The 24,877-nt window shown below is 41.8% G+C and overlaps 2 protein-coding genes across 3 annotated transcripts in view; one reads left to right on the forward strand and one right to left on the reverse strand.

The window, feature by feature from the left end:
- Positions 1–1,528: 1,528 nt before the first annotated feature.
- GDAP2 (ganglioside induced differentiation associated protein 2) lies at positions 1,529–24,494 on the reverse strand. 2 transcript variants are annotated; one of them, XM_088658776.1, is made up of 14 exons: positions 24,374–24,494; positions 20,582–20,883; positions 18,531–18,670; positions 16,423–16,576; positions 12,268–12,356; positions 11,033–11,109; positions 9,324–9,483; positions 7,645–7,795; positions 7,166–7,242; positions 6,616–6,692; positions 5,172–5,311; positions 4,702–4,756; positions 3,721–3,864; positions 1,529–2,208 (listed from the first exon to the last, which is right to left on the reverse strand). In XM_088658776.1, exons 2-14 carry the CDS (start codon positions 20,752–20,754, stop codon positions 2,164–2,166), a joined length of 1,482 nt encoding a protein of 493 aa, XP_088514902.1. In that variant the 5' UTR covers positions 20,755–20,883; positions 24,374–24,494; the 3' UTR covers positions 1,529–2,163. The 2 variants fall into 2 exon arrangements, with proteins under 2 accessions (XP_088514902.1, XP_034996659.1); XM_035140768.3 differs by lacking the exon at positions 24,374–24,494 and adding an exon at positions 23,553–23,694.
- The window catches only part of WDR3 (WD repeat domain 3), a 28,787-nt gene continuing 28,387 nt past the window's right edge, over positions 24,478–24,877 (forward strand). The window contains exon 1 of the mRNA XM_035140766.3: positions 24,478–24,615. The gene's annotated coding sequence lies outside the window, so the exon portion shown is untranslated. The remainder of the gene's footprint in view (positions 24,616–24,877) is intronic.

Raw genomic sequence — 24,877 nt, forward strand, 5'->3', positions numbered from 1 at the left:
TTCTATCAATGTGGCATGAGCTCGTGTATTTAACCTCTGCTATGTGTTTGATGGTGGAATGTTCTCCAAGCCCACTGTGTCCTGTGCACAATCCTTTTCTGATTCCTGAACTCTCAGTGACACCCATACATCACAAAATGCAAACTATTCAGCACTCTGCAACCATTTCTGATGAAGCGGAATCCCGTTTTCTTCATTAAAAGGGAGCATGCTCATTTAATTAGAATGCTCATTTGTCATACAGAAATACCACCTCCGATTCCACACAATTACCTTTGATATTTAATTGGATGCAAGCTGTGACCATGTTCTCTCACTCTTGCTTATTTGAAATGGTTTTAATTTAGTGTCGTGCTTTGCAGCAGTCGGGATGAATGTGACAAGAGTGTGCTTTGCAGCGGTGGACCAGGAAGGCTCCCTTGGCACCAACATCATCTTTCGGGCCAGGTGAAGATGTTTCACCCCTCCTGGGCATTTCTAGTGTTAAGCCCTTGCTGTACTTCTTTCAATAATAGGGGTTTAGTCTTCGTGCTTTCAAGTACTGTATTGAGAGCAGTGCAGGGAAAGGAGAAAAGTTATCTTATGTTTGAATCACCTTCAGTGTTAAAGAAATATTCTATGTATTGAATTTTCATTTTGTAAAGTCACCTTGAGTCTCCTCTGCCCCCCCTTTTTTTAAAAAAGTCAGGGTAGTGGCATCCTTTGAATTTCCTGCTTCAGATACTGAAGTGTTGTGGTTTGTCTCTGACTCAGTTTCCATCTATCCACATTGCAAAAAAATAATTTCAGTTCTACCTTTTGAGTTAGTTTCCTTCAGAATCTGCCCACTGCTTTTACTAGTTTTTCAGCGAATCTGAATCTTGAAACAGCAGAGACGTATTTTCAGAACCTCTTAGAGGTTTGTTTTTAAATGAGAATCAATTGCATTTGCTTACCAGTTTAGTGGGTCATGCAGGCATGTATCCATTAACATACCCATGCTGTGTACCTTGTATCTAAACCAGAGTAAGCTACTGCAGTTTTATCTGGTGCACATCTTCTCATATGGCGTAATTCTTCTCAAATCAGAAAGAACAGAGTAGAAAATAGTAGCAAGGAATGTGGCTGATTATATTATAGAAATATGAAATCCAACCAGGGTCATTTCACCTCTCTGCTTTCTACAAACTTCACTTGCTTTCTCATGTGCGAATATTTTCTTCATCCTCCCGCCTTTTTCAGCCAGTGTCTCATCTAAAACTTCCTCTGAGGTTAAGTATTTAGAGAATCGTTGGATCCACCAGTTCAAAAATGTAAGAAGGCAGATAAAGCAACTATGAAAGCTGTAACATTCTGCAAGAAAAGTTATAGATTCAGTTCTACAAGGCCACTACCAAATAATTTATTTTCAAAATAAAAGTTGCATTATTTTACTCCTAATGATTAAAAATCTGCATCATAATGGAGATTATGTAGTCCAGTTGATAATGAGTGTTTACACATCTTGTTCTTTCAAGTGTACAAGTAGCATGAACTACAGGAGGCACTGTTGATATGTCCTTCAGGTTTATTATTTTGTGGAAAAGCAGCAGCATCCTTACATCTCACATCATCCAGAAAAGAAAGACAAGACCGTCAGATTCCTAGCTAAGTAGCATTTATGATGCTTAACTTTGTAATAGCTGTAGGGACTTGCAACAGTGCCTTGCAGAAATTTCTACAGGGAATTCTGTAACTGTGTCACCACTGAGGGTGGACTCAAAGCGCGAAGACCTTAGAACACTGTTAAACAGATACTGTATCTTTTCCTCCAAACCACTCTAACACACATAACTGAAGGAATTGCTGAGAACTTTGCAGAGATCGGATTCCAACACGGTTCAGAGATCTCTTGGGGAAATGGCATTAATTGGGGGTGGGAGAGAAACCCTTGAAATCAAGAGGTGGGGGAATCTATGCTCATGTTCATAAATCAACTTTTCCACTGGACTGATGCTTAAATACACAGCACATTGCGACGAGAGTTTAGATTGCACGTGTCCTTGCAAATACCGTTGTAAAAAAATAGCAGAGGTGGGAGGAAACTCCTCTCTGTGATCTCTCTGAATAGGCTGGGTCAGCTCAGCATGTATGGCAAGCAGCATCTCATGAGGTTGGGAAAGCAGAAAGCGCAGAGCTGCAGAGTCAGAGGTCTGGAGAAGACGGATAGGAATAATACGATCCATTTTCCTACAAAGAGAGAGCGAGAGACAAAGATGAAATGGCACAGTGAATACACATGTAAAACACAAATCAATCTTCCTAAATCTTGCTGAATGAAGAGTTTCTCCTCAGCCCATTAAAAATCTATCTCAGAAGTGGGCAATCTTCCCTTCCTTTCAAAGGAACATTTTCTCCAAGGAATCTGTGGAAGTGGGCATGTCAGCTGTTTGCAGGGCCACCACTCTGACGGCAGCCACCATCCCAAATGTTTCTCTCAAGGATCTTTAACTCCCCCCGCCCCTGCAAAAAGTTCACTAACACACACAAAGAGGGAAGACTTTTGAAAGAGTGGATCTACAGTCGTACCTTGATTGTCAAACGCCTTGGTACTTGGACGTTTTGGCTCCCGAACGCAGCAAACCCGGAAGTGAGTGTTCCGGTTTGCGAACGTTTTTTGGAAGCCGAATGTCCGACGCGCTTCCGACTGGCTGCAGGATGCTGCTGCAGCCAACAGGAAGCCGTGCCTTGGTTTTCTAATCGTTCTGGGAGTCGAATCAGACAGGTCCCACTACCCTTCTGAGAAAAACCCCACCCCACCCTCCCACTCTATATAAGGGTCTGGTGACTTCTGTTTCAGTGTATCTAAAGAAGTGTGCATGCACACAAAAGCTTATACCCAGAACAAACTTAGTTGGTCTCTAAGGTTCTACTGGACATTATTTTTTAAAAAATTGTATTCTCATACAGTCATTCTCATGTTTGTAACAAAGGTAGCAATCTAAACGTTGAAAAAAGTAACATAAGAATTGACCTACCAAATAATACAGTGTAATGTGCTGGGGGCTGGCTTATAAATGTTTCCCACACTAACTTTATGGTAGACTTGCAAAAAATCATGAGAGGCACCAGTAACTAGATTGTTAGTAAAGAAGCCCACAAACTTAGTTTAGGCATACTTGGAAGGAAAAAAACTAGGAGACGGAACAAGTTAAAGAGTGGGGGAAGATTTTCTCTTGGCGTACAACTTTAAGGAGTCTACTGCGCAAACCAGAAGCTAGGCTTTTAGAGGACATGTGCCTTATAACAGAAGCCATGATAAGCTGCTTCATGGCTATTGGGTGCTTTTCTCCCCTCAGCCCCCAGTGTACTGCAGATCATGCTCTCTTCAACAATCTTTTGAAAGTGAGGACTTAAGATGATTTAAGTACCACATATGTCAAACATGTCATGTTAAGCATTCCTCTTTGTTCCATATACTAGCTGCTGCCTGTGGGCTTCTCAGAACTACACACAAACTAAAACCATATTCACTTCAGTTTTACCAAGGTAGTGTGGCTAAAGCTCTTTCTGTTAGAGAAAATGCTTCAAGCCTTTCACAGATTCAGTCAGTTTCCAAGCTTTTTTCCTGTTTCCAAAGCAATCCCCTCAGATTTCTTTTAAATCAGGCAGAAGGAAAGCTCCTCACCCCTGGTTTGCTGTATGCAGCTGCTTACATACAGAAACAGAAGCAAACATTCAGTAGTGCCTGAAGCTACCTACCCTAGTATCATATTCAAGAACAAATGGGGGGAAATCAATTTGTTCGGGTGGAATGGCTGCGAACAACTGTTGGAGGCTTTCCACGTGATGGATTTTGTCCTTTAGTCCCGAGACCGTAAAGGTTGTGAAAAACCATGTAGAAACCTAATAGACAAGAATGGGAAATAAATGTTACCAGAATGGGAAATAAATGTTACCAGAAAAACTGCCAATAACTGTCCAGAGTCTCAATCCTAACAATCTAGCAATTCCTTCACCATTTCAGCACACAAAGGTAAAAGTGCATGCACAATTCAGACTGCTAGTTTAGCAATGTTAATATAGCATTATCTGGGGATGCAGGGGGCGCTGTGGGTTAAACTACAGAGCCTAGGGCTTGCCGATCAGAAGGTCGGCGGTTCGAATCCCCGCAACGGGGTGAGCTCCCGTTGCTCGGTCCCAGCTCCTGCCAACCTAGCAGTTCGAAAGCACGTCAAAGTGCAAGTAGATAAATAGGTACCGCTACAGCAGGAAGGTAAACGGTGTTTCCGTGTGCTGCTCTGGTTCGCCAGAAGCAGCTTTGTCATGCTGGCCACATGACCCGGAAGCTGTACGCCGGCTCCCTTGGCCAATAATGCGAGATGAGCTCCGCAACCCCAGAGTTGGTCACGACTGGACCTAATGGTCAGGGGTCCCTTTACCTTTATGACTACATTTGTTGTTGTTGTTGGTAGTAGTAGTAGTAGTAATAATAATAATAATTACTCAGCCTTCACCCTAAGAGCAGGTATCTTAATGGCTTGGATGAGAAGCTTGAAAGAGCTAACCAATCCAAATGACAGTGGTCCTGATTCCTATCTTGCTATGTAATTAGTCAGCTCATGTTATAGAAGAAGCATGCAAAGGATTTGTACAAACTGATTATGCCCCATATTTTGGGATCCCACACATTCACTACAACCCAAAACGTACAATTTCCCCATTGAGTAGGGCATACTTCACCTTTGAGCGAAATGTTGGATGGACAAAGTACAGGGCCTTCAGATTTTTTTTGTACCTAGGTTAACAACAAGAGCAGTAAGCGCCTCAAGTTTTAAATGAACATTTGCAGAAATCAAACAAGTTCTTAGCAATCTGCTCCATGTAAAAAAGGGCACTTGTTTCAAGCCTCAACTTATTAATGTATGTGCAGCACTGGCCTGGATTGTTTCTGTGGTAAAGCTCTACAGAGACATTGAGTAGTCTCATGACAGCTGACATGCCTTTTGCATAAAGCCAAGGAAGTTTATTCTAGCAACCCAAAGGTGCTGTGTCACACAAGCGACTGGGCACATTCTGAAACTAAGCCTCCTGTACTCACTGAACACACTGTGTCTCCAAGCCCACTCCCCTTTAAAAGTTTCTTTATGATGCTTTTTGATCCAAAAGGGAAGTAAGGAGAAAGGCTTCGGGGCAAGCCGAGTTATACTTACTTGGCATCAACAATGTCAGAGAGTTTTTTTAGGAAATCGGAATCTAGGTGATTGTAGATATTAGTGAGCGTGTGGAAATACACAATGACATATTCCTTCATTACAATGTGGTCCATTACATGAATGAAGTACAAGAGCGCCTGGAGAAAGAGAAAAGTCACAAATGTCAGATTTCAAAAGAGGACTGCAGCACCCATCCTTGCATGAGTAATACGGCTAAAAGCAGAGCAACCTTTAGGGGGATCGAGGAAAAAGTTCTTTCAAACTTTTTGAATGTGCAGTGCTTACATATGGGAACAGATTCTCTCAAGAAATAAAAAAGTGAATGCTTCACAATAAATTCTCCCCCAACAAAAGATGCCATTCCTTTCTCACCCAAAACAAGTGCTGAGCTCACAAATCCTGTTATCATGAACAAAGTGGTAGGCTTGAACCAGAAGCTGGCTCCAATCCCCCCTTATTTATTTATTGAATTTATATACTGCCCTATACCCGGAGGTCTCAGGGTGGTTCACAGAAAAGATCATAATATACAGAATAAAAACAATAACCCAATAACCCCCTCCACCCAAAACAGCCACATTTTAAAAGGGTATAAGATGTTGATCAGGTCAACCAAAGGTCTGGTTAAAAAGGAACGTTTTGCCTGACACCTAAAGGTGTATAATGAAGGCGCCAGGCAAACTCCCCTGGGAGAGCATTCCACAGATGGGGGGGCCACTGCAGCGAAGGCCCATTCTCGTATTGCCACCCTCCGGACCTCTCAAGGAGGAGGCACACGAAGAAGGGACTCAGAAGATGATCTCAGGGTCCGGGTAGGTTCATATGGAAAGAGGCGGTCCTTGAGGTATTGCGGTCGTGAGCTGTTTAAGGCTTTATTGGTCAAAATCAGCACTTTGAATTGGGTCCAGAAACTAATTGGTAGCCAGTGCAGTCGGACCAGGATTGGTGTAATATGCCCAAACCGTCTTGCTCTGGTGAGCAACCTGGGTGCTAAATTCTGCACTAGCTGAAGTTTCCAAACAGTCTTCAGAGGCAGCCCTACGTATAACGCAGGCCTTACTCATGAAGTCTACTGGCCGGTCACTACCGGTGAAGAGATGTTGTGAATATGCCTATTTATGTCTGCAAAAAAATCTGTCAATATACTAATGACAGTCAGTTACCATCTATTACCCTTTCCCATCTAACTTAGGTGAAGTAGTGGAAATGCTGGTGGAATTGTACTCCCAAGTAAAGACCAGGTCCACAGTTGGAGATGCTGTTAGCCTGCCTTATCGGATATGTTGATGTGTTTTGAATTGAAATGAATTGTCATGTGCTCTGGAAATCCTCTTAGGGGTGAAGAGCAGGATATAAATGTACAAAAGAATAAATAAATCTGTATCCGAACAGAAATTTACTATTTAATCACCTATAATTTTTATGTTTGTTAGGATCTTACCTTCTCCATGTCTATTAGAGTTACAGGAATATTCCTTCCAACCACTGCCATTACTGTACGACCACAGTTATCGACACCTACAAATAGAATGAACATCATAAACTTTTAAAGGTTAATTTTAAAGTCCCCCACTTCTGTGAGCAGAAATAAAGCTCAGCCTAAAATCTGGTAGTTCATAAACACATGGTTTTAGCAATGAGGGAGCAATACTCTTAAATTAAATATTAGCTTTCACTTCATATGGCACTGTTTCAAGGGCCACAGTTGTCTGGGACTGTATAGGTCATGCTCCTTGTTTTAAGCCCTTTTCAGGTCTATGACCATCCACTACTGAAGGACTTATGACTTTCTTGCATTACTTTTGCCAGTCTTTGACTAAGTCAATTTACTTATGTGTACAAAATCAAAAATAATTTTCAAAGGCTGGATTCCCCTGTAAAGTGTAGCATCAAGACATGGAGGACTTCCTTTTATCACAGTATATCTTCATTACAATATATTCAATGAGGAAGAGTTAAGGGGCAATTAGAATTTGCGACCTTGAACTCACCAGTTTGGTATAAAGCTTTAAGGGACGCAATATCAGACAGGTCTTCCGCTCTTGCTCGACAAAGCCAGCGATTGTAACTGGAAGGCAGCCACATAAGGTTTCAGAACTTAGACTGATCTGGTTGTTCATGTTTGGCAATCAAAGAGCACCTCCAGAGACATATTATTAGACAAATACAGCAAACAAATGTGCCACACTTCTCACATGATCTTATACTCTGTCATAATCCAAAAGGAAAACGCAAATGGAGCAGTGTGGGATTAAGTTGGAAATAATTAAACAAAAATAAGCAGCTGAGTTGCTATCCTTCCATTAAAAAGCACAGAAGCTATGTCTAAAGCCCCCAGCACAAGAGGAAGTATTCCCCACATGTTTCTAAATCTGCTAAAATACACCATAACAGCTCCCAGGCATATAGCACTGAAGTTCAAAACACAATGAATCACCAATAGGAACAGTCATCTGCAATAACTTCTTACTTTCTCTGATGCTGCTTTTGTAGTGCTGCCTCTGAGAGCTGCCCTTGAAGGATAAGACGCCTCTGTTTATCAACATCTCCCTCCATGCGGGCAAAAGCATGGGAACCAATAAATGAAAAGTCTGCTTCCAGGCCTTCCTCATCAGAATTATCTGCAAAAGATGAGCAAGAACAATGAAGTAGCTGTTCAAAGTAGAGCCACAATACAAGTCCAGTCCAGGAAAACAATGAGACTTATGGACGGGAGATAGAGAGAGATTATATTGCATTGCATTATGAGTTCATCAGTATCTTGTTCTGCAAAGCAAGCAGAGTGGATGAAGTGTGGCACTCAGAGTTCACCATATGGCAAGAATCAAGTATGTCAGCTAGGCGTAATTGTTCAGAGCCAAAACAGAAAACTGAACATGTGAGTGCATTTTCTGGGAGATAGGAGGCATCCTGTGAAGTCTTAGCCAAGCCTTAATTACAGAACTTGCATGTATATGTTAAGAAAGCATAGGGAGCCCCGCACTACCTTCTGAACCCTGACATTTGGATAGGACTGGAACCATCATGACCCTGTGCTCCTAACCCAGAGATGGTCAATTCCCTGATCATCCACCAAAACAATCAGGGCAGTTTCTGCTCCAAAGCCAGATTGGGATGGATATAAATAACCTCTGCCAGGAGGTTGATGAGCCACCACCTGCGCCTGGACCAGACTTAATAATGGTATATTAACAGACAGAATTTCCAGCCATGGAAATCTGATGAAGCTACTGACATGGAAGCAAGACTGCTCTTGTAAGACTTAATGGATAGCCTTTCATACAAAGGTTTGTGGTGGTTTTTACTCACAAGCTTTCCAAGCTGGATGAATAGATCTCTGCCATAGATGTCTATTTCTCATTGCTTTTTAAAATCCACCTTCTGGTTTTTGTGATGTTTTTTTTAAAACCATTTTTAGTTGTTTCATTATTGTTTTGTACTTCACCTTGATATGCATTTGTGTGCATGCCTAAGGTGATGTATAGGAACAACAAATGATATATGTTCTGAGACTGCCCTCTTCCTGCTCTTCAGTGGCAACTGGCTGGAGTCAGGCATATGGATCTTGATGGCGGAGAAGATATGAAGATCAACAGGAGGTCAGTCAAGCCCTGCATCTAAAGCTAAAGTCTCCCACCAAAAATCTAGCTTTCTTGGCAAACATGAGAGGAAAACCAGATGAAGACTCTGCCTACAGCAGTGAGAAGAGGAAATTCAGGCAAGTTGTGCCTCTGAACACTGATGGAAGGAGTCACTTTTCATGAGATGCCCTCCTCTGACAAGGAATGACTGGGTCTGCTTTCATGGGGAAATAATAAAATACCGTATTTCCAGGGGGTTTCCCCTCCACGGAAGATCTGAAAGCTTTAAGTGTGCTTTAAACTTACATAGATCCAGAGCCACAGAAGATTTGCTCCCAGACATGAGAAGCCAAAACACGAGTCAAAGGGCAGGAGCTAATCCTATCTTATATCAGCTTCACAGACAATTCGCTTGACTTGTTCTCACCCATTCCAGCTACAAATGGAAAAGCAGTTATAGTCTGAATACCTATCTCTCCCAATGCCTTGAGGATAACTACATTAGCTCTGTAGGTAATGTTTATCCTAACTCTGCAGAAGACTCTCTGGACATAATCTGCACACTCACCCTCAGAAACACCTGGCTTTTCACTAATTCTGATCTGACGCTCTGGCACGACTGGCTCCCCTTCAGCATTGCCAATATCAACAGGAAGGAACGGAAAGGACTTTTTCTCCTCTTCTAGAGACCTTGGGAAATACAGAGGCAGCAACTTCTGATAAGTATCCTGGAGAAAGGAAAAAGTTTGAGAATGCTTTTTAGAGCTCCACTTTTCAAGGCAGGTTGAAAACAGGTCACAAAGACCATTAAATGCCACCAGGTATTCTTTTGCATGGTGAATCATGATAGCACCAAACTGACTGGTTAGTCAAGATCTACACTTCTCCCATAGGTGGAACAAAGTTGCAATGCATTTAGCAGCCCCCATAATTTTTCTTTCAACTTCTGACATGTGCCAAAAGGTTAGGATGCAGAGAATAAATTTTAATACAAGTTCGATACAATAACTCTACAGTCGTACCTTGGATCCCGAACGTCTTGGTACTCGTATGTTTTGGCTCCTGAACGCCACAAACCCGGAAGTGAGTGTTCCGGTTTGTGAATTTTTTTGGAACTCGACATAGCTGCCAAGTTATCCCTTTTTTAAAGGGATTTTCCCTTATGCTCAATAGGCTTCCTCGTGAGAAAAGGGAAAACTTGGCAGCTATGGAACTCGATTGTCCGACGCGGCTTCCATTGAGTGCAAGAAGTTCCTGCAGCCAATCGGAAGCCACGCCTTGGTTTTCGAACGTTTTCGGAAGTCAAACGGACTTTCGGAATGGATTCCGTTCGAGAACCAAGGTACGACTGTATTCACTTATATCCATCCTATGCTTATCCCTTAATGCTAGGGATGGGGAACTTGTGGATTTGATGTGTCGTGGAGTCCAATAGATGGTTCTCTACAAGCCTTCCATCCTTTTCTTATGTATCAACATTTTTGCGCAGGGCAAGTACCAGAATTCTGCTTCCAGTGTGCAGCAGAACACTTACTGTGGCAAGCAAAGAAAGTCCCACCCACAGCTGTGTTCTGTTTTGGTTGCTCAGAAGGGATCATCTTCAACCCTTAACTCTTCCCCAAAGTGCTTTGGAAGCACTTGTGGACCATAAGCCTCCCATCTCCCTTTCTAGCTTCAAGCTGAAGTGCAGAGCCCAGGTTTGTGTCTCTGCTTCCAAGGAACATAGAGCACCTCACAAGCACAGAATCAAAGGAAGCCCCCACTGCCATCTCCACCTCTGAGCTGGAGAGGGGTGTGTGAGTTTGTTGGCTTGGTTCCACCCTTTTGGAGCACTGGGAATGTGCCTTTAAGTGCAGAGCCAAATCAAAACCCCAGCTCTCCCGTCCAGCTCCAGCACTAAAGCTGTGGCAGTGAGTATGGGATTGCCCCAAACTTCATGCTGCAATTCAGAAAAGTGGCCTCGGGGAAGGAAATGGGTCCTAGGAGCCACCACAGGATAACTTTCAATATTAGTACTTTGCACACGTAAATTGCACTTTTGGTTTACAGATGAGGTGGGGGCTATTTAGAAAAACTGTGAAATGGCAACTTGGGAGTATATTTGTCTGAAGGAATAGGAAGGTATTGAAACCAGGTTTATTGTGTACTTTTGGACGAGAAGTTAATTGAATCACTGGAGTGGAGAGCAGTAAAGAGATCAAGGCATGAGGGTTTTAGGACTCGGTTAGCTCAGCAGCACAGCAACGCCTACAGACATAAACAGAGTACTTTACATACCTCTTCAAGTTCAGACACCGCAAACACCACTTTTTCAAGGGTTTCCCCGTGAACCTCTAAAAATCGCCGGACGGTTCCTGCAATGGGGGGTGGATGGAAGGAAGAGGGAGAAATCAACACACAGAGTCAGCAAAACGAGAAGAAACAGACACCCATGTTGATGGAAAATATAGGGCTACCTTTTTCTATGCCATTCTTTAATGTTATTAATTGATGTAATTTAATTTAATTCGTTATTTTGCCCATTCTTGTTGACCACATGTACTGTGGTGGTGTTTGGGGTTCCTGGCAATAGTATCTTTGGGTTTGAGATTTCATTTTCTCAGTCTCAATGCCTTTCCCAGAAGAATGCTGTACATAGGGAAACAAGTACTTACAGCCCTTAGTGCAACTTGCGTGAAAGTCCTTTACGACTCCTTCATTTTACTTCACCAAAAGGGCTGTTGTAAAATGTTAGAATTGTTTTCTCTAATTGAAAAGACAGTTGCACTTTTCACTGTAAAGACAGCCGGTTGCAACTTAGTGTAAGGGAAGTGGAGCAGGGGATTGGAGAGGGCCTTTGCAGTCAGAAGATTGCAATATAGTCCCCACTTCAGTAATTATGTTTTGAATTGGGCTGTAGGGAGTTCAACCACACACTACAATTTTTCCCAACCTACTTCAACGTAGCACCACACCAAGACAGCAGTGCCGCCAACTGCAAATAAAGGAAGACTGTATTCCTAGCAACAAAAAGGGGAAGTCACCTGCCTCACTGTTTTACTAGTTCCTCAAATTTTAACTTGCATATTCTTATAGGTTCTACATTACGACAACTTAAGTGAAAGCTTTGCAACACTGAAGACCTAAGGTGGCTTAGATTAACATACAGTTGTACCTCGGGTTACGAACACCTCGGGTTATGAACAATTCGGGTTACGAACTGCGCAAACCCGGAAGTATTTTCGGCCGCACGAACATTCTGCGCGTGCACAGAAGCGCGCGCATGTGCAAAATGGCGGTTTGGCTTACGAACTTTTCGGGTTACAAACTGCGACCCGGAACGGATTGTGTTCGTAACCCGAGGTACTACTGTATATATTTTCCTATGAACCTTTTGCCACAACCCTCAAGTCCCAATATTCAACTGTAACTAAGCCCAAGTATATATAACCAAAATAATCACATTCTTAGCAAAGCAAAATGCATGTAAATGAAGCTGTACATCCAGCAAAGATCCTTTCAAGGCTACTTACGCAATGCTATGTGGGTAGCATCCACTAAAGGGTAACCTCGTTTCACCGTGTTTATCACACAGAATCCGACTGAGGACATTGCTTGCTCCCTGCAGTCAGAAGAATAATTAAAAGTGTAAGCATCACAAACACATCAATGCAACTGATGTCATAGCATAGCAGGATCATGTCAGCTTATTCTGTATGAATAGGCTGCATTTGTTGTAGTGGTACAACAGTGGTGATTAAAATTACCAGAGCAACACCAAATTTAGAATCAAATAGTAAAAAGGATTCACAGAGATGGCTTAATCCATAATAGGTGCCCATGACTAACATGATTATGGATGTTTATACTTTTGCTTCATACTGTGGATAGATTGTGCTCTCCAAAAGCTTTTAAGAGCGGGAAAGGATTCTATTGAAATTTTCCCAAAACCCCCACTGCTCCTAATAGCTGTTATAACAACTCTTGACATAGGAGGTTTACGTGTTTTCAGTATCATTGGATGTTTTATGTTTGCTGGTGACTTCTTAAGACATGGCTTTCATATCATAAGGAGGAGCTATAGTGTAAACTATGCCAAAAGATGTGAAGACTGGATCACATTAAAAAATGAACATGTTGATTACTGGGGATGTGTAGTTGTAAAATAAAAAGTATTACTGGTTATTTCTTAAAATAACCTATAGATTTCAATTTAAAAAAACAGAAACAAAGTAAATTTTCCAAAATTTTAAGATTATGAACTTGGGAGATGACAAATCCAAAATAAACTGAAGGTGGGGAATAATTTAACTTAAGTATTCTGAAGCTTAAGACTTTTGATGTCGTGGCATGAGGACAAAGCATAGTCCTGATATTTGATAAATTCTGTCTAAGTGACAGCATGAAACCAAACAAACAATTTGAAAGGAGTCCAAGAGATTATATGAGGTTTGGGAAAGAAATAAAATGTTGTTAGAGACAAAGACCCCATGGTGGATTTCGCCTGTAGAGGTGTTAACTGTTAAAAAGATAAATAAGGAGGGGAGGAGCGCCACATACGAGGAGATTTTGATGAAATCAGATAGAGGTTGGAAATTAAAACCATATGAAGAAATAAAAGAGGTATTGACCGCATGGTTGCAGTACCACCAAGTAAATGATGTATTGTTAAATGATAGAAAAATAGGTTTTGAAGATAAAAGGTCCAAACTTCAAATAAAATTGTTGGAAGGCAGAGTGAAATTGTTATCGAAAAAGTATAATTTTTTGTTAAGCGTGGTTTACGAAAGATGAAATGACAAAAGATGTGACGATAAAATGGGCAAGAGATTTTGGGTACAATATTGATGCGTGGTTGAAATTGTGGAATCAAACATTGAAATTTACTGCATGTACCGCTCTGAAAGAAAATGTACAGTAATGAAAATGATGTATAGATGTACCTAACACCAGTAAAATCAGCTAAAATGTATAGAATGAGTAGTAAATCATGCTGGAAATGTAAAGATAAAGACGGTGAATTTTATCATATGTGGTGGACATGCGAAAAAGTAAAAAGATTTTGGGAAACGATATATAATGAATTGAAAAAGATGTTTAGGTATATTTTCCCCAAAAACCTGAAGCTTTTCTATTGGGACTAATGGGAGAGGAGATAGCAAAAGGAGACCAGAGACTATTTATGTATGTCACAACCGTGGCAAGGACTTTACCAGGCCCCAAATGGAAACTACAAGAGATACCGACGATTCAGGAGTGGCAGACGAAAATGATTGACTATGCAGAGTTAGCAAAGTTGACCTGCGGAATCCGTAACCAGGGAGAGGCAAAGTTCCAAAGTGAATGGAGTAAAATCACGGACTATATAGAGAAGAACTGTAGAAGTTTAAAGACACTTGCAGGACTGAAATAAATCCTACAAACTGATTTAAAATGTGGGTAAAAAAGAACTGCGAGATAAGAGTGAGAAATAAAGCCGAATGACGGGAGGGAGGGAAGTCACAGCTCGGCAGAGCGAAATGAACTGAGATGGGTGAATATAAGATGAATTGTATTTAAAAAAATTGTTTTTGTTTTGTTTTGTTTGTTTGGAAAAAGTTAATAAAAAATTATTCTAAAAAATATATATGAAAGGAGTCCAAGAGAATCATAAATGCCGTTAATCATTCAGAAGAGCACAGTGTTGCAAATTTTACTGTTTCAAAGAGCACCAACAGATTATACAAAGATGATGTAGACCTAGAGCTCACCTAGGTTTACAACTGAGGAGGTTGTAACGTTGAAGGTTACCTCCTGTAAGAGTAGTGGGGGTGCTCTCCGCAAGAAATGGTGCTGATCACTCAAAGCTATACATATTTCAGTCTTTATTTACATATGTACAAAGCAGCAGACATCATTCAGCCATCTGTAATGTCGGACTCAGATCCAGGAAGTAACTTTTGGCGGCTTTTTCTCCAACATAAAAGCTCAGGCGGCCCTACTCTCCGCCTCTGTGTTTTACGTTTCCACTCCTGCCTCTCCCTTGCTGACGGGACCTGCGTAATCTCCCCCTGTGTTCCTGAGCTGGTGGAGCGGTGCTGAGGCTCCTGTTCAGTGTCCTCGAGCCCTTTCACTCCCTGGCTGCTTCCTGCCACCCCCTCCCCTTCTCCTACCACTATTTCCTGTCCTCCTTCTCCCATCCGTCCCTGCCCAGCCTCCCTCTCCCTCTCTACCCTCAAGGTCTTGCTAGGCAGTGCCCTGACACCTCCCAACATGTAATTTTGCACACAAACTCACAGTCTTAGATGTGAGACACCTAACAAACCAATAGTCTGCACAGGACAAGAAACACAGTGCTTGTGATCTTAAACAATTTTTCAGACATTGGGCAAGACAAAAAAACCACACAGAGCTGCCACCATTCACCACTATCCCACCTCACAAACACAAAATCCACATGAAGACACTGTAGAAGTCTGCAAAACATGTCTGGGGTTACATCAGATAGGAGATGTGTTAAGCAGCTTAGCAATGGAAAAGAGGGTTAAAAGAAAACAATAGAATTTTTTTAGTAAATGATGTCAGTTTGCATCCTTAATCTAATAGTCATTCTCTGAACTGATCCTCAATTGCCATTCCCTCTGTGATTATGTTATTTACATTTATTATGTTATTATAAACACCATCTCCAACTCCTCAAAAGATTCCATCAATGGTGTCTCCGAAAAATTTCACACATCACTTGGGAAGACAGGTGAACCAATGTCAGTATACTGGAAGAAGATAAGATCACCAGTGTCAAAGCAATGATTCTTCAACATCAACTTTGTTGGACTGGTCATGTTCTGTGGATGTGTGAGTATCATCTTCCAAAGCAACTACTCTATGCCAAATGTAAAAATGGAAAGCGTAATGCTGGTGGTCAGCAAAAGAGGTTTAAAGACTCTCTCAAGGCAAATCTATATAAAAAAAATGTAGTATAAACACCGACAACTGGGAAAGGTGTCATGGGCTTTGAAGACGCTCAAACTCAGGATGAAAGGGAGAAATGTGCTAAGAGGAAGGCATGCTTGGAAGGCACCCTCACCGTGATCACAGTGGAAGTACGTGTGGATCCCAAATTGGCCTCCACAGTCACTTACAGACTCACTATTATAAGCCTGTTCATGGAAGACAATCTTACTCGGCTACAAGTGATCGCCAAAGAAGAATTTATACTTTACAAGTGCTTTGCTAATAATAACAATAGCAACAACAACAACAACAACGATACTTTTATTTATTTATAACCTGCCCATCTGGCTGGGTTACTCCAGCCACTCTGGGTGGCTTTGAACCCATATAAAAACATAATATCAGGCTTTCCAATACATTCTGTTCCTTGGAATGCCATATAGTGCTTCTCAACATCTACCCCCATTACTAAGCAACTAATACTGGAATGTGGGAATGGAAGAATCTAAAGCACGTGTAAAATATATGTTTGGATGAAGAGAGCCAGGGGATTAGATGTTGACGTATATACTTCACAAGCTATCCAAGATGTTAAGGTATGATAGATAACTTTCAAAACTTGTTTCTTTACACTAGTTATGCATTCCAAAATTTTATATGCATTGTTGTGCTCTCTCTTTCTCTCTCTCTGTGTGTGTTTGTGTATGTGTGTGTTTCACAAGGTACTTGCCTGTCACAAGCAGACACATGCTTACTTTGCAAGTTGCAGAATGTTGCGATAGCAGCTGTACAGGGAGCTTTCTGCTGCTGTCCGGTATCGACTTTTGTATTTGGGACCCACAGTGTGAATGATGAAACGGGCAGCTAGATTAAATCCTTTTGTCAGCTTTGCTTCTCCTGTCCGGCAGCCTATAGGAAAACAAAACAAAGCAGGATGAGCTAAGTAATATTGAAGCAACTGAAGGATAAGGATTTTAGGCTTAGCACAGAGACCCTCTTTTATGGATGGATTTGGGAACTCACAACAGCTCCCCATATTGTATCCAAGCTTCCTGCCAAACCTATCTAAGAGTAAAAAGCAACTTGCACAACTGTGTAGTTGGGTACAGAGAAGTCTCAGTTAGATATAGAAATAAGCCATGGTTTACTGAGAACAAGCTGGTGCAAGCCTTAGGTTCACACAACCCTATACTGGTGCAGGTAGAGGGGGAGGCGGAAGTGGAATCTGGAAGCTTTTGCTTCCATTTTTTATTTTTAACTACCTGCAGCTTAGTTTTGTCCAAATCTGACAGACCAACTTTATAAGCAATGGTCTGAAGCTGACCTATTCTGGTAAATCACAAGAAGTGTTGCAATATTTTATAAAGATCTGCCATGAATGTTTTTCATGATTTATTCATATCATCACCTATTCATTCTTGCATCGCTAATGGTCATTTTAAGGAAATTTATTACCTTGCTTATTTTATGAGGAGGTTCAGCTGTGCAATTTGTAATTTGAAGGGGGAAGAGGGAGGAGGAGAGAGACATGCTTTGAATTCAGAAGCTATTCTCTAAATCAGATATTGTTGTAGGGGAAAAGTTTGGTTAACCCTGCAATGCACACACAACAGTCGTTGATGCAGTTTATTTATGATTTACTCATGTTGTGGCTTTCTATATGTAAACGCTTGGAACAGAATTGGGCTGCAAGTTTAATTCTTCCTCAGATATGTATTTTTTTTGTAACCTGAAACATTTATCAATGACCAAATTCTCTGTTCAAAAAATCATCACTCCAAATATTTGCTTCCATTACACCGAATTGTGTTTTTATTAAATTAATTAGAAAGCTCAGTAAGAGGGCTCAGAATTAATTTCATATTTGTTGACAGGTGGGATAATTTTATACACAGCAAAGACAGCTCCATCCATCTAAGACCGGTATAATGAAGCAAGCAAATATGCATCAGTGACAAAATTAACTTAATATATCAGATTTAAAGAACAAAGTTAGAGACAAGATGCCTTTTTGGTCAGCTGGGATAAATGGGTCCGTCACTATAGGGGTTATGGGTTAATTCCTGGTACAGCATATGATTGTGCAACGTTTTGAATTGCTTGTATTCTTGGTTACTTTGTAGAGTTATGTTTATCAGCTTCTAATTTTATGGTATTGTTACTTTTTATCAGCTTTGTAGCTGATAAATTGAATTGTTACTACAGTGGAACCTCGGTTTATGAACACCTCGGTTTATGAATTTTCGGTTTATGAACACCGCGGACCCATCTGGAACGGATTAATTCATTTTCCATTACTTTCAATGGGAAAGTTCGCTTCAGTTTATGAACACTTCAGTTTATGAACAGACTTCCGGAACCAATTACACCCATGCTTCAGTTTATGAATGCTTCAGTTTAAGTACTCTGCGGACCCATCTGGAACGGATTAATCCACTTTCCATTACTTTCAATGGGAAAGTTCGCTTCAGTTTATGAACGCTTCAGTTTAAGTACTCCGCGGACCTGTCTGGAACGGATTAAGCCACTTTCCATTATTTTCAATGGGAAAGTTCGCTTCAGTTTATGAACGCTTCAGTTTATGAACAGACTTCCAGAACCAATTGTGTTCATAAACCGAGGTACCACTGTATATAAGATGAATATATGAAAAAATAATTTTAAAATATGCCAAATGTTTGTTTAATTTCTGTCTTACACGTATGTAGCCTGATCATTATGACAGACACGTTTTAACTTTACAGCATAGTTTGTTCATGGATTTTTTTTATTGTGAAATGAACTTTTAAAACCAAAGTGCAGTCCCCTTTTTGGTTCAAGCTGAATGTTTTGAAGTCAATCAGATTAACTTTACTATACTTACCTTTGAGCTTCTGTAGCTCAGCCCTCAGGTCAGGTCCCGCATGCGTGCAGATACTTTCAGACACTGGGTTCTTGTCGGTGAGAGACTCATTGCTGGTGTTCACGATGGCTGTGCAGTTCAGCAATGCTACATCTCCCCTCCTGAGGAAAAATCACTACCATTCAGCAGGCGGCATGGAAGAAAACAGAAGTACAACACACACACAGGAAGCTCATCAGAGCTGTTACATGATTATTGCTTCAAGGCTATAAAAGAGAAGATACTTCATTAAGTCCCCCCTCCCCCAGCTTTCTCCTGATGTGTATTAAGAAGGCAGTAATAGAAGAATTTATATTTACGTATCTGGGTGTTTGAGTGCTCATGTTAGTCATGGAGTGTACAGTATGTCAATTTATCACTTTTCAGGAATTGAATACAATGGAAAAACATAACCTCATTTTCAATACAGTGGAACCTCGGTTTTCGAATGTAATCCGTTCTGGAAGACCGTTCGACTTCCGAAATGTTCGAAAACCAAGGATCAATGGGCGGTTGGCAGAATCCATTGAAAAATGGAGAAACACGCCTTGGAAGCCATTCGACTTCTGAGGCGCGTTCGAAAACGGAAGCAATTGCTTTCGGGTTTCCGACGTTCGGCTTCTGAATTGTTCGGTTTCCGAGATGTTCGAAAACCGAGGTTCCCTTGTGCTTACAAGTTAAGAGTTATGTAACAGTACAAAGGGAAATTACAGAAGAGTTATTTGAACATATATTATCTTGCTCATGGAGTTCAAAGGCTTAATACCAACTCTACACCAAGGATGGGGAATCTGTAGCCTTCCAGATGTTGTTGGGCAGAAACTCCTATCAGGCCTAGCAAGCATGGTGAGTTGTCAGGAATGAAGGAAGTGTAGTCCTAAAACATCTGGAGGGCCATAAGTTCCTCTACCTCTGCTTTGTGCTCATTGTTAGTACAGACGATACAGTTAAGAAGATTTAGGGCATTATACATCTATAGAACAGCAGAAATTCATATGCAAGTGATATCCATGTGACTTCATAGCTGCCACAGAACATTTTTAAGAAGAGGCTTTTGGTACACTTGGTCCAGAATGCAGCAGCAAGGATGTTAACAAGAGCATTTCTATGGGATCATGTTATACCTATCTTGCAATTTCGCCACTGACTGACAATATGCTTCTGGGCACAATTCAAAGTACTGGTGATGACGTTTAAAGCCCTAAATGACTTAGACCTGCGGCTGCCTCCATCCCACTCCCTAAAATCAAAAGCTAATGCCTTTCTCTGCATCTCACAAATGACAGAGGCACAGTTCATGGCCATGAGAGATACAGCCTTTTTTAGTGGCTGCACCAATATTGTTGAATCCATGCAGCGCAGATGACTTCTTTTTCTGGTCATCTTTAACCAGCTGTTAAATACATTTTTATTCCGGCAGGTTTATCCATTTATTTTTTAATCTTCTATACGGTCTTTAGGACAATAATCTCACAAAGGGTGTACAATGAAGAAAATACATCAAATGAAAATGGGAAAAGTCCCATTATATTTAAATAATACATGCTGACTACAACCAGCAATGGATAATTGGCTCCAGTATTTGTTAGCACACTTAAAACTCCTAAGGCCATTATAAAAGTATCTCTCTTCAAAGCTCATTAAAAATATATCAGAGGCAGCGCCTGCTTAACTTTTGGGTTGTATTCAAAAAGCCAGGGGGCCACTGCAGAAAAGTCCTGTCTCTTATTCCTGCTAGCCAGATAGATTTAGCTGACAGACATCTCAACAGCACCTTGGACAAAGATTTTAGGATTATGGTATATGGGTATAATTTTTTGCCTAAAGTCATTTTTACCCATTATCACTGCTGTTGTTGCTTTTAAATGGACTTTTAATGCTGTGCTATTTTATTTGTTGTTGTGCATTTTATATATTCACTCCCCCGTGAATATTGGCAAAAATTTAAACCAAAAAATCATTGAGTCACATAATGCCTAAGCATTTTATGTTAACAAATGCAATTATTTCAAAATCATGATGCGCAAGCTTACCATAATATTATTTTTGCACTGATGTCTTTCCTATATGGGAAGGGTGAGCAAGCATCAACTTGAGTCTTTTCTACTGGAATTGGAGAGTTCAACTGATCTGCCACATAAAGATCAGTCCAGCCTTGCAAACCATCAATATCCACAAAATTGGAAGGAGCCCCCAAAGGATCCATGGAAGGGATCGGGAATTAGTTCAGGTTACTTCATAAGCACTCTACACTCCTACTGAAGTCTTGCTGGTATTCTGGACACACCACAATCAAGACACTCGTGCTCTTTGTTAAAAACGGAGATGAAAGTTCCTGTGAAAAAGCACATCAGTAAATCATTGTGCTGTGTGAGCTTAGGGAAAAAACAGATGTGTGTGTGTGTTTTGACAAAAGATTCCTTCATAATAAATTTGTAAGAACCCGAAGGGCACTTCCTTAGAGAAACACACATTCAGTTTTCCTCCCATATGATGCCATTTCAGGAATACTGTACTATTTACTCCTAGACTAGTCTCCAAGAAGCCATTTAGGTGTTGCTCTCAAAGAAGCAGAAAATGTAGTCCAGAAGCATGTTTGCCACTTCAGATTGCAGGCAAGAGCCTGCATGATAAAATGCTCCTTCATATGATTTGTTTTATGTACACTTACAACACTTGCATGTCAGGGAAATGGGTTCTGGCCTAGATTTCTCATAATATGCTAGTTTTCTTTGTGTAGATTTACATCTATATACTTTGCAAGGATGTTGCAATGTTTGATTATTTCTCTTTTATCAAAGAGAGACTGCAAATAGTGATGCCAACATGGCCATGAAATGCAGGAGAGCAATAATAAGGCTACACAGAGCTGGGTCAAGGTTTAAATAATAAGAATAAGAATAATACTCATTCAGAACAAGGGTAACACATTTTCTTCCCCCTTAGGTTCTCTCCATGGCCATGTATGAGGGTAACAAATGCCATTTGTTTTTGTCCTTGTTTTCATTATATATCATGTTTTTCCATTCTGTATTTTTACACTGAGAACCGGCCCTGACATCTTCAGGTGAAGGGCTGTATACGAATCTGATAAAACAAAATAATAAATAAATTCACCGGGCAAGGCACATCTAGCCCATAAAGGTTTCTGCTCTGGATCAAGAAAAAGCCTTTTCTGCAGGGAGAAGAACTAGAATTTACCCCCCAAACTGGCAGAAATAAGAGACCTGTTATTACCCAGCATGCTGCTTAGTTACACTTGAGAAGTTTCCCTTCCTTTCAGAGGAATGAAAAGACAGGCAAGCGAGGAAATAAGTGGTTATTGGTTTGGTTTGTTCCTGTTCTCATTATGTACTTTGTCTATTTTGTGTAGTTAATGCTGTGGACTGGCCACCCCAAGATCTTCGGGTGAAGGGTGGCATACAAATTTAATAAATAAAACACACTTTGTTTGTTTGCTTATTAAATCTGTCTACTGCCCTTTATCTGTGGATCTCAGGGTAGTTCATAACACGGCCGCAGCCAGGGGGTGCAGCTGCCCCCCCAAATCAAGGAAACAAATAAAAATACATAATTGACCAATTGGGTTGCAGATAACTCGGTTCTGCCTCAACATAAATCCTACCCCCCCCAAAATAAATTCTACCTATGCCCATTGCTCCCAGCAACAATTTTTTAAAGCTTGATATTTTAGTATGCTTTTATATACGCTGTAAGCCGCTCAGAGTGGCTGGGGAAACCCAGTTAGATGAGCGGGGAATAAATGAAATAATAATAAGTTGTTGTTGTTGTTGTGAACTGCCCTGAGACTGACAATGAAGGACAGTACAGTATACAAATTTAATAAACGAAACACACTGGAGTGTGTGTGTTATTGAGTTGTTGTTTTTATTTTTATTATATATATTGTGGTTTTTAAGGTGCTCTTTTCTGTGAACCACTCTGAAACCTCCGGGTATAGAGCGGTGTATATAAATTCAATAAATCATCATCATCATCATCGCCGGATTTAGGTTTGCCCTAAGCTACTGAAGGTAATGGGGCCCTTTATATGTCCAGCTGTCCTTCGTCAACAACAAAGTGTAGCTGTTTTTTCTGTTGAATATCTGCTATATGGTAATTTGTGGACCTAAAGCCATTTGCACATGACAAAATATGTATTTTATCAAAGTAATTGATATAGAAATGAGCAAACCAGAGATATTTTCGGGAGCAGGGTAGCAGGCGGGACCCATTATTTACATCATAGGAGCCTACACAACACAAAACACTGTTGCTGTACGTAGGTTTTATTTTATTTGCTTTTTATCTTATATTTTGGAAATGCACATCCAGTTTTTCCCCTTTAAATATTTTTTTTGGCCCCACTCGGGCCCTAAGCTATAGCTTGTTTAGCTTATACATAATCCTGCACTGAATTGCTGCCCTTCATCTGCAGATCTCAGGGCCGTTCACAACACCAATACGTATAGTAGTAGTAGTAGTAGTACAGTAGTAGTAATAATAATAATAGTAACAATAATAATAATAATACAAACAACTTCCTCTGTTTATGTTGTGAGCCGCCCTGAGATCTGCGGGTGAAGGGTGGTATGCAAAATTAATAATAATAAATAAAATTATTATTATTATTATTATTATTATTATTATTATTATTATTATTATTATTAATACAAACAACTTTCTCTGTTTATGTTGTGAGCCGCCCTGAGCTCTGCGGATGAAGGGCGGTATGCAAAATTAATAAATAACAACGATGGTGGTGGTGATAATAATGAGTAGTAAAGCGGCGCGAGGCGGGCCCGGCGACGGAAAGGGAACCCGGAAGACCCCCTCGTTGGGTTCCAATCCTGAGGTAACTGAGGGGGCTGAAGCGGTGCCGGCGCGTTAGGAAGCCCAGCAGGAGCCGGGAGGCGGTGGGGGTAGGGCAGAGGAGGGGACACGACGCGCGGCGGCGCTGACTGACTGACGGAGGGAGGGAGGCGGCCGCGGGGGAACACTCACGGTCGCTGCTGCTGCCACTGCTGCTTCCGCCACCCGTTAAGGCCCGGCACCGCTCGGAGTCCTCCTCTCCCTCACGAGACGGGGGAGACCAGCGCAGCCCTGAACGAAACAAAAGCCTCCTCCTACTCCGCCGTCTTCCGGTGAACGCCCCGATCCTGCCCAAGCGCCACCTAGCCGCTCTTCGCCTCCCGCCTCCAAGCCCTCCTTCGCCCGAGAGGAGGGAGGGAAGGAAGGAAGGTCGCACGCCGCAGGGACAGGGGGAACAAACCGCGCTGAAGCGACCGTCGGCGCTGAATCGAAGGGACACCCCAGGGTCATCTAGTCCGACCCCCTGCATGCAATACGCGGGTCTCTCTGCCCAGCGGGGGGGGGGACGGGACCGCCCGGGACGTTTTGTTTTCAAGCAGTGGTGCGAGCTAGAAACCCCTTTTGAAGGAAAGACGGACTTTCAAGAAGGACTTTCTTTTACTCGACCTGAATTCTCCCTCCCGCTCTCCCCCACCCACCACCACGTGGAAAGGGAGCTCTCGGACTTGCCTAATTCGTGCCCCCCTCCAAAAGCCCTGCCAGTGCCATGGCATCCCATCGTACAGCACATTATTCCACCCTGGAGGTGCAGGTTGGCCCACACAACAGCCTTTGCAGGGCAGGACCGTTGCGGGGTAGATGAAACTCAGTCCAGCCAAGCTGCCCTCCACAGCCCAAATCCAGTTGCACACAGCAGGCTGGTAGAAGACATCTGAAGGCAGCTGGAAGTCGCCCCCCCCGCTCCATTTGACTTATTGAGTGACTTGAGAGTTTCTAGTACTGTACTGTACCACCTTAGGAAGAGAAGACGCGGCTCCTGTTTTGAACTCGGAAGCTGCCCACGCAGGCAACGACGTCAGTGTGTCTCTATAGTCTTGTTATCTCTTCGTAGTTTTTGAGCGGCTTCCTTTTCCGGTGACGCTTCGCCCCTCCCCTTCCCCTTCCCTCAAATGGTCAGTCGCTCTCGGAGCTTGAGCCCCGCGGTGATGAGCACGTGCTGCGCAGAAGCTAGGGGAAAATAAACCTGCAGCTGACGGTGAGTACAGCGAGCGGGCGGGGATGCGGTTAGGGCTGTTGGGTCAGAGCTCACCAAGGAAGTGCAGAAAGAGAGTGTCTCTGACCCAGTGCAGAGTACATTTCTCTCGTTTCCCGCATAGAGGGCATATCCGTGTAGACGATAGAACACGGGGTGCTTTAGTTGTCACCCTCGCCGTCGGGTCTTCTCTTTGCGTGTTTCCTGAGAGAAATTTCAACTCAAGTATAGGGAGTCCGTATTGGCGGCCGAGCCCTGTACCTGA

This window comes from Zootoca vivipara, chromosome 15 (assembly GCF_965207765.1).
Source record: "Zootoca vivipara chromosome 15, rZooViv2.hap1.1, whole genome shotgun sequence".
Taxonomy (NCBI): domain Eukaryota; kingdom Metazoa; phylum Chordata; class Lepidosauria; order Squamata; family Lacertidae; genus Zootoca; species Zootoca vivipara.

Bases quoted from the DNA above. Each gene is read 5' to 3' on its own strand.
- GDAP2 (XM_088658776.1), bottom strand. From the start codon at position 20,754: ATGGATCCTTTGGGGGCTCCTTCCAATTTTGTGGATATTGATGGTTTG. The intron at 6,693-7,165 runs GTGAGTTCAAGG...TTCTATTTGTAG, and splicing joins TAAAGCTTTATACCAAACTG to GTGTCGATAACTGTGGTCGT. The intron at 5,312-6,615 runs GTAAGATCCTAA...CTCTTTCTCCAG, and splicing joins CTCTAATAGACATGGAGAAG to GCGCTCTTGTACTTCATTCA.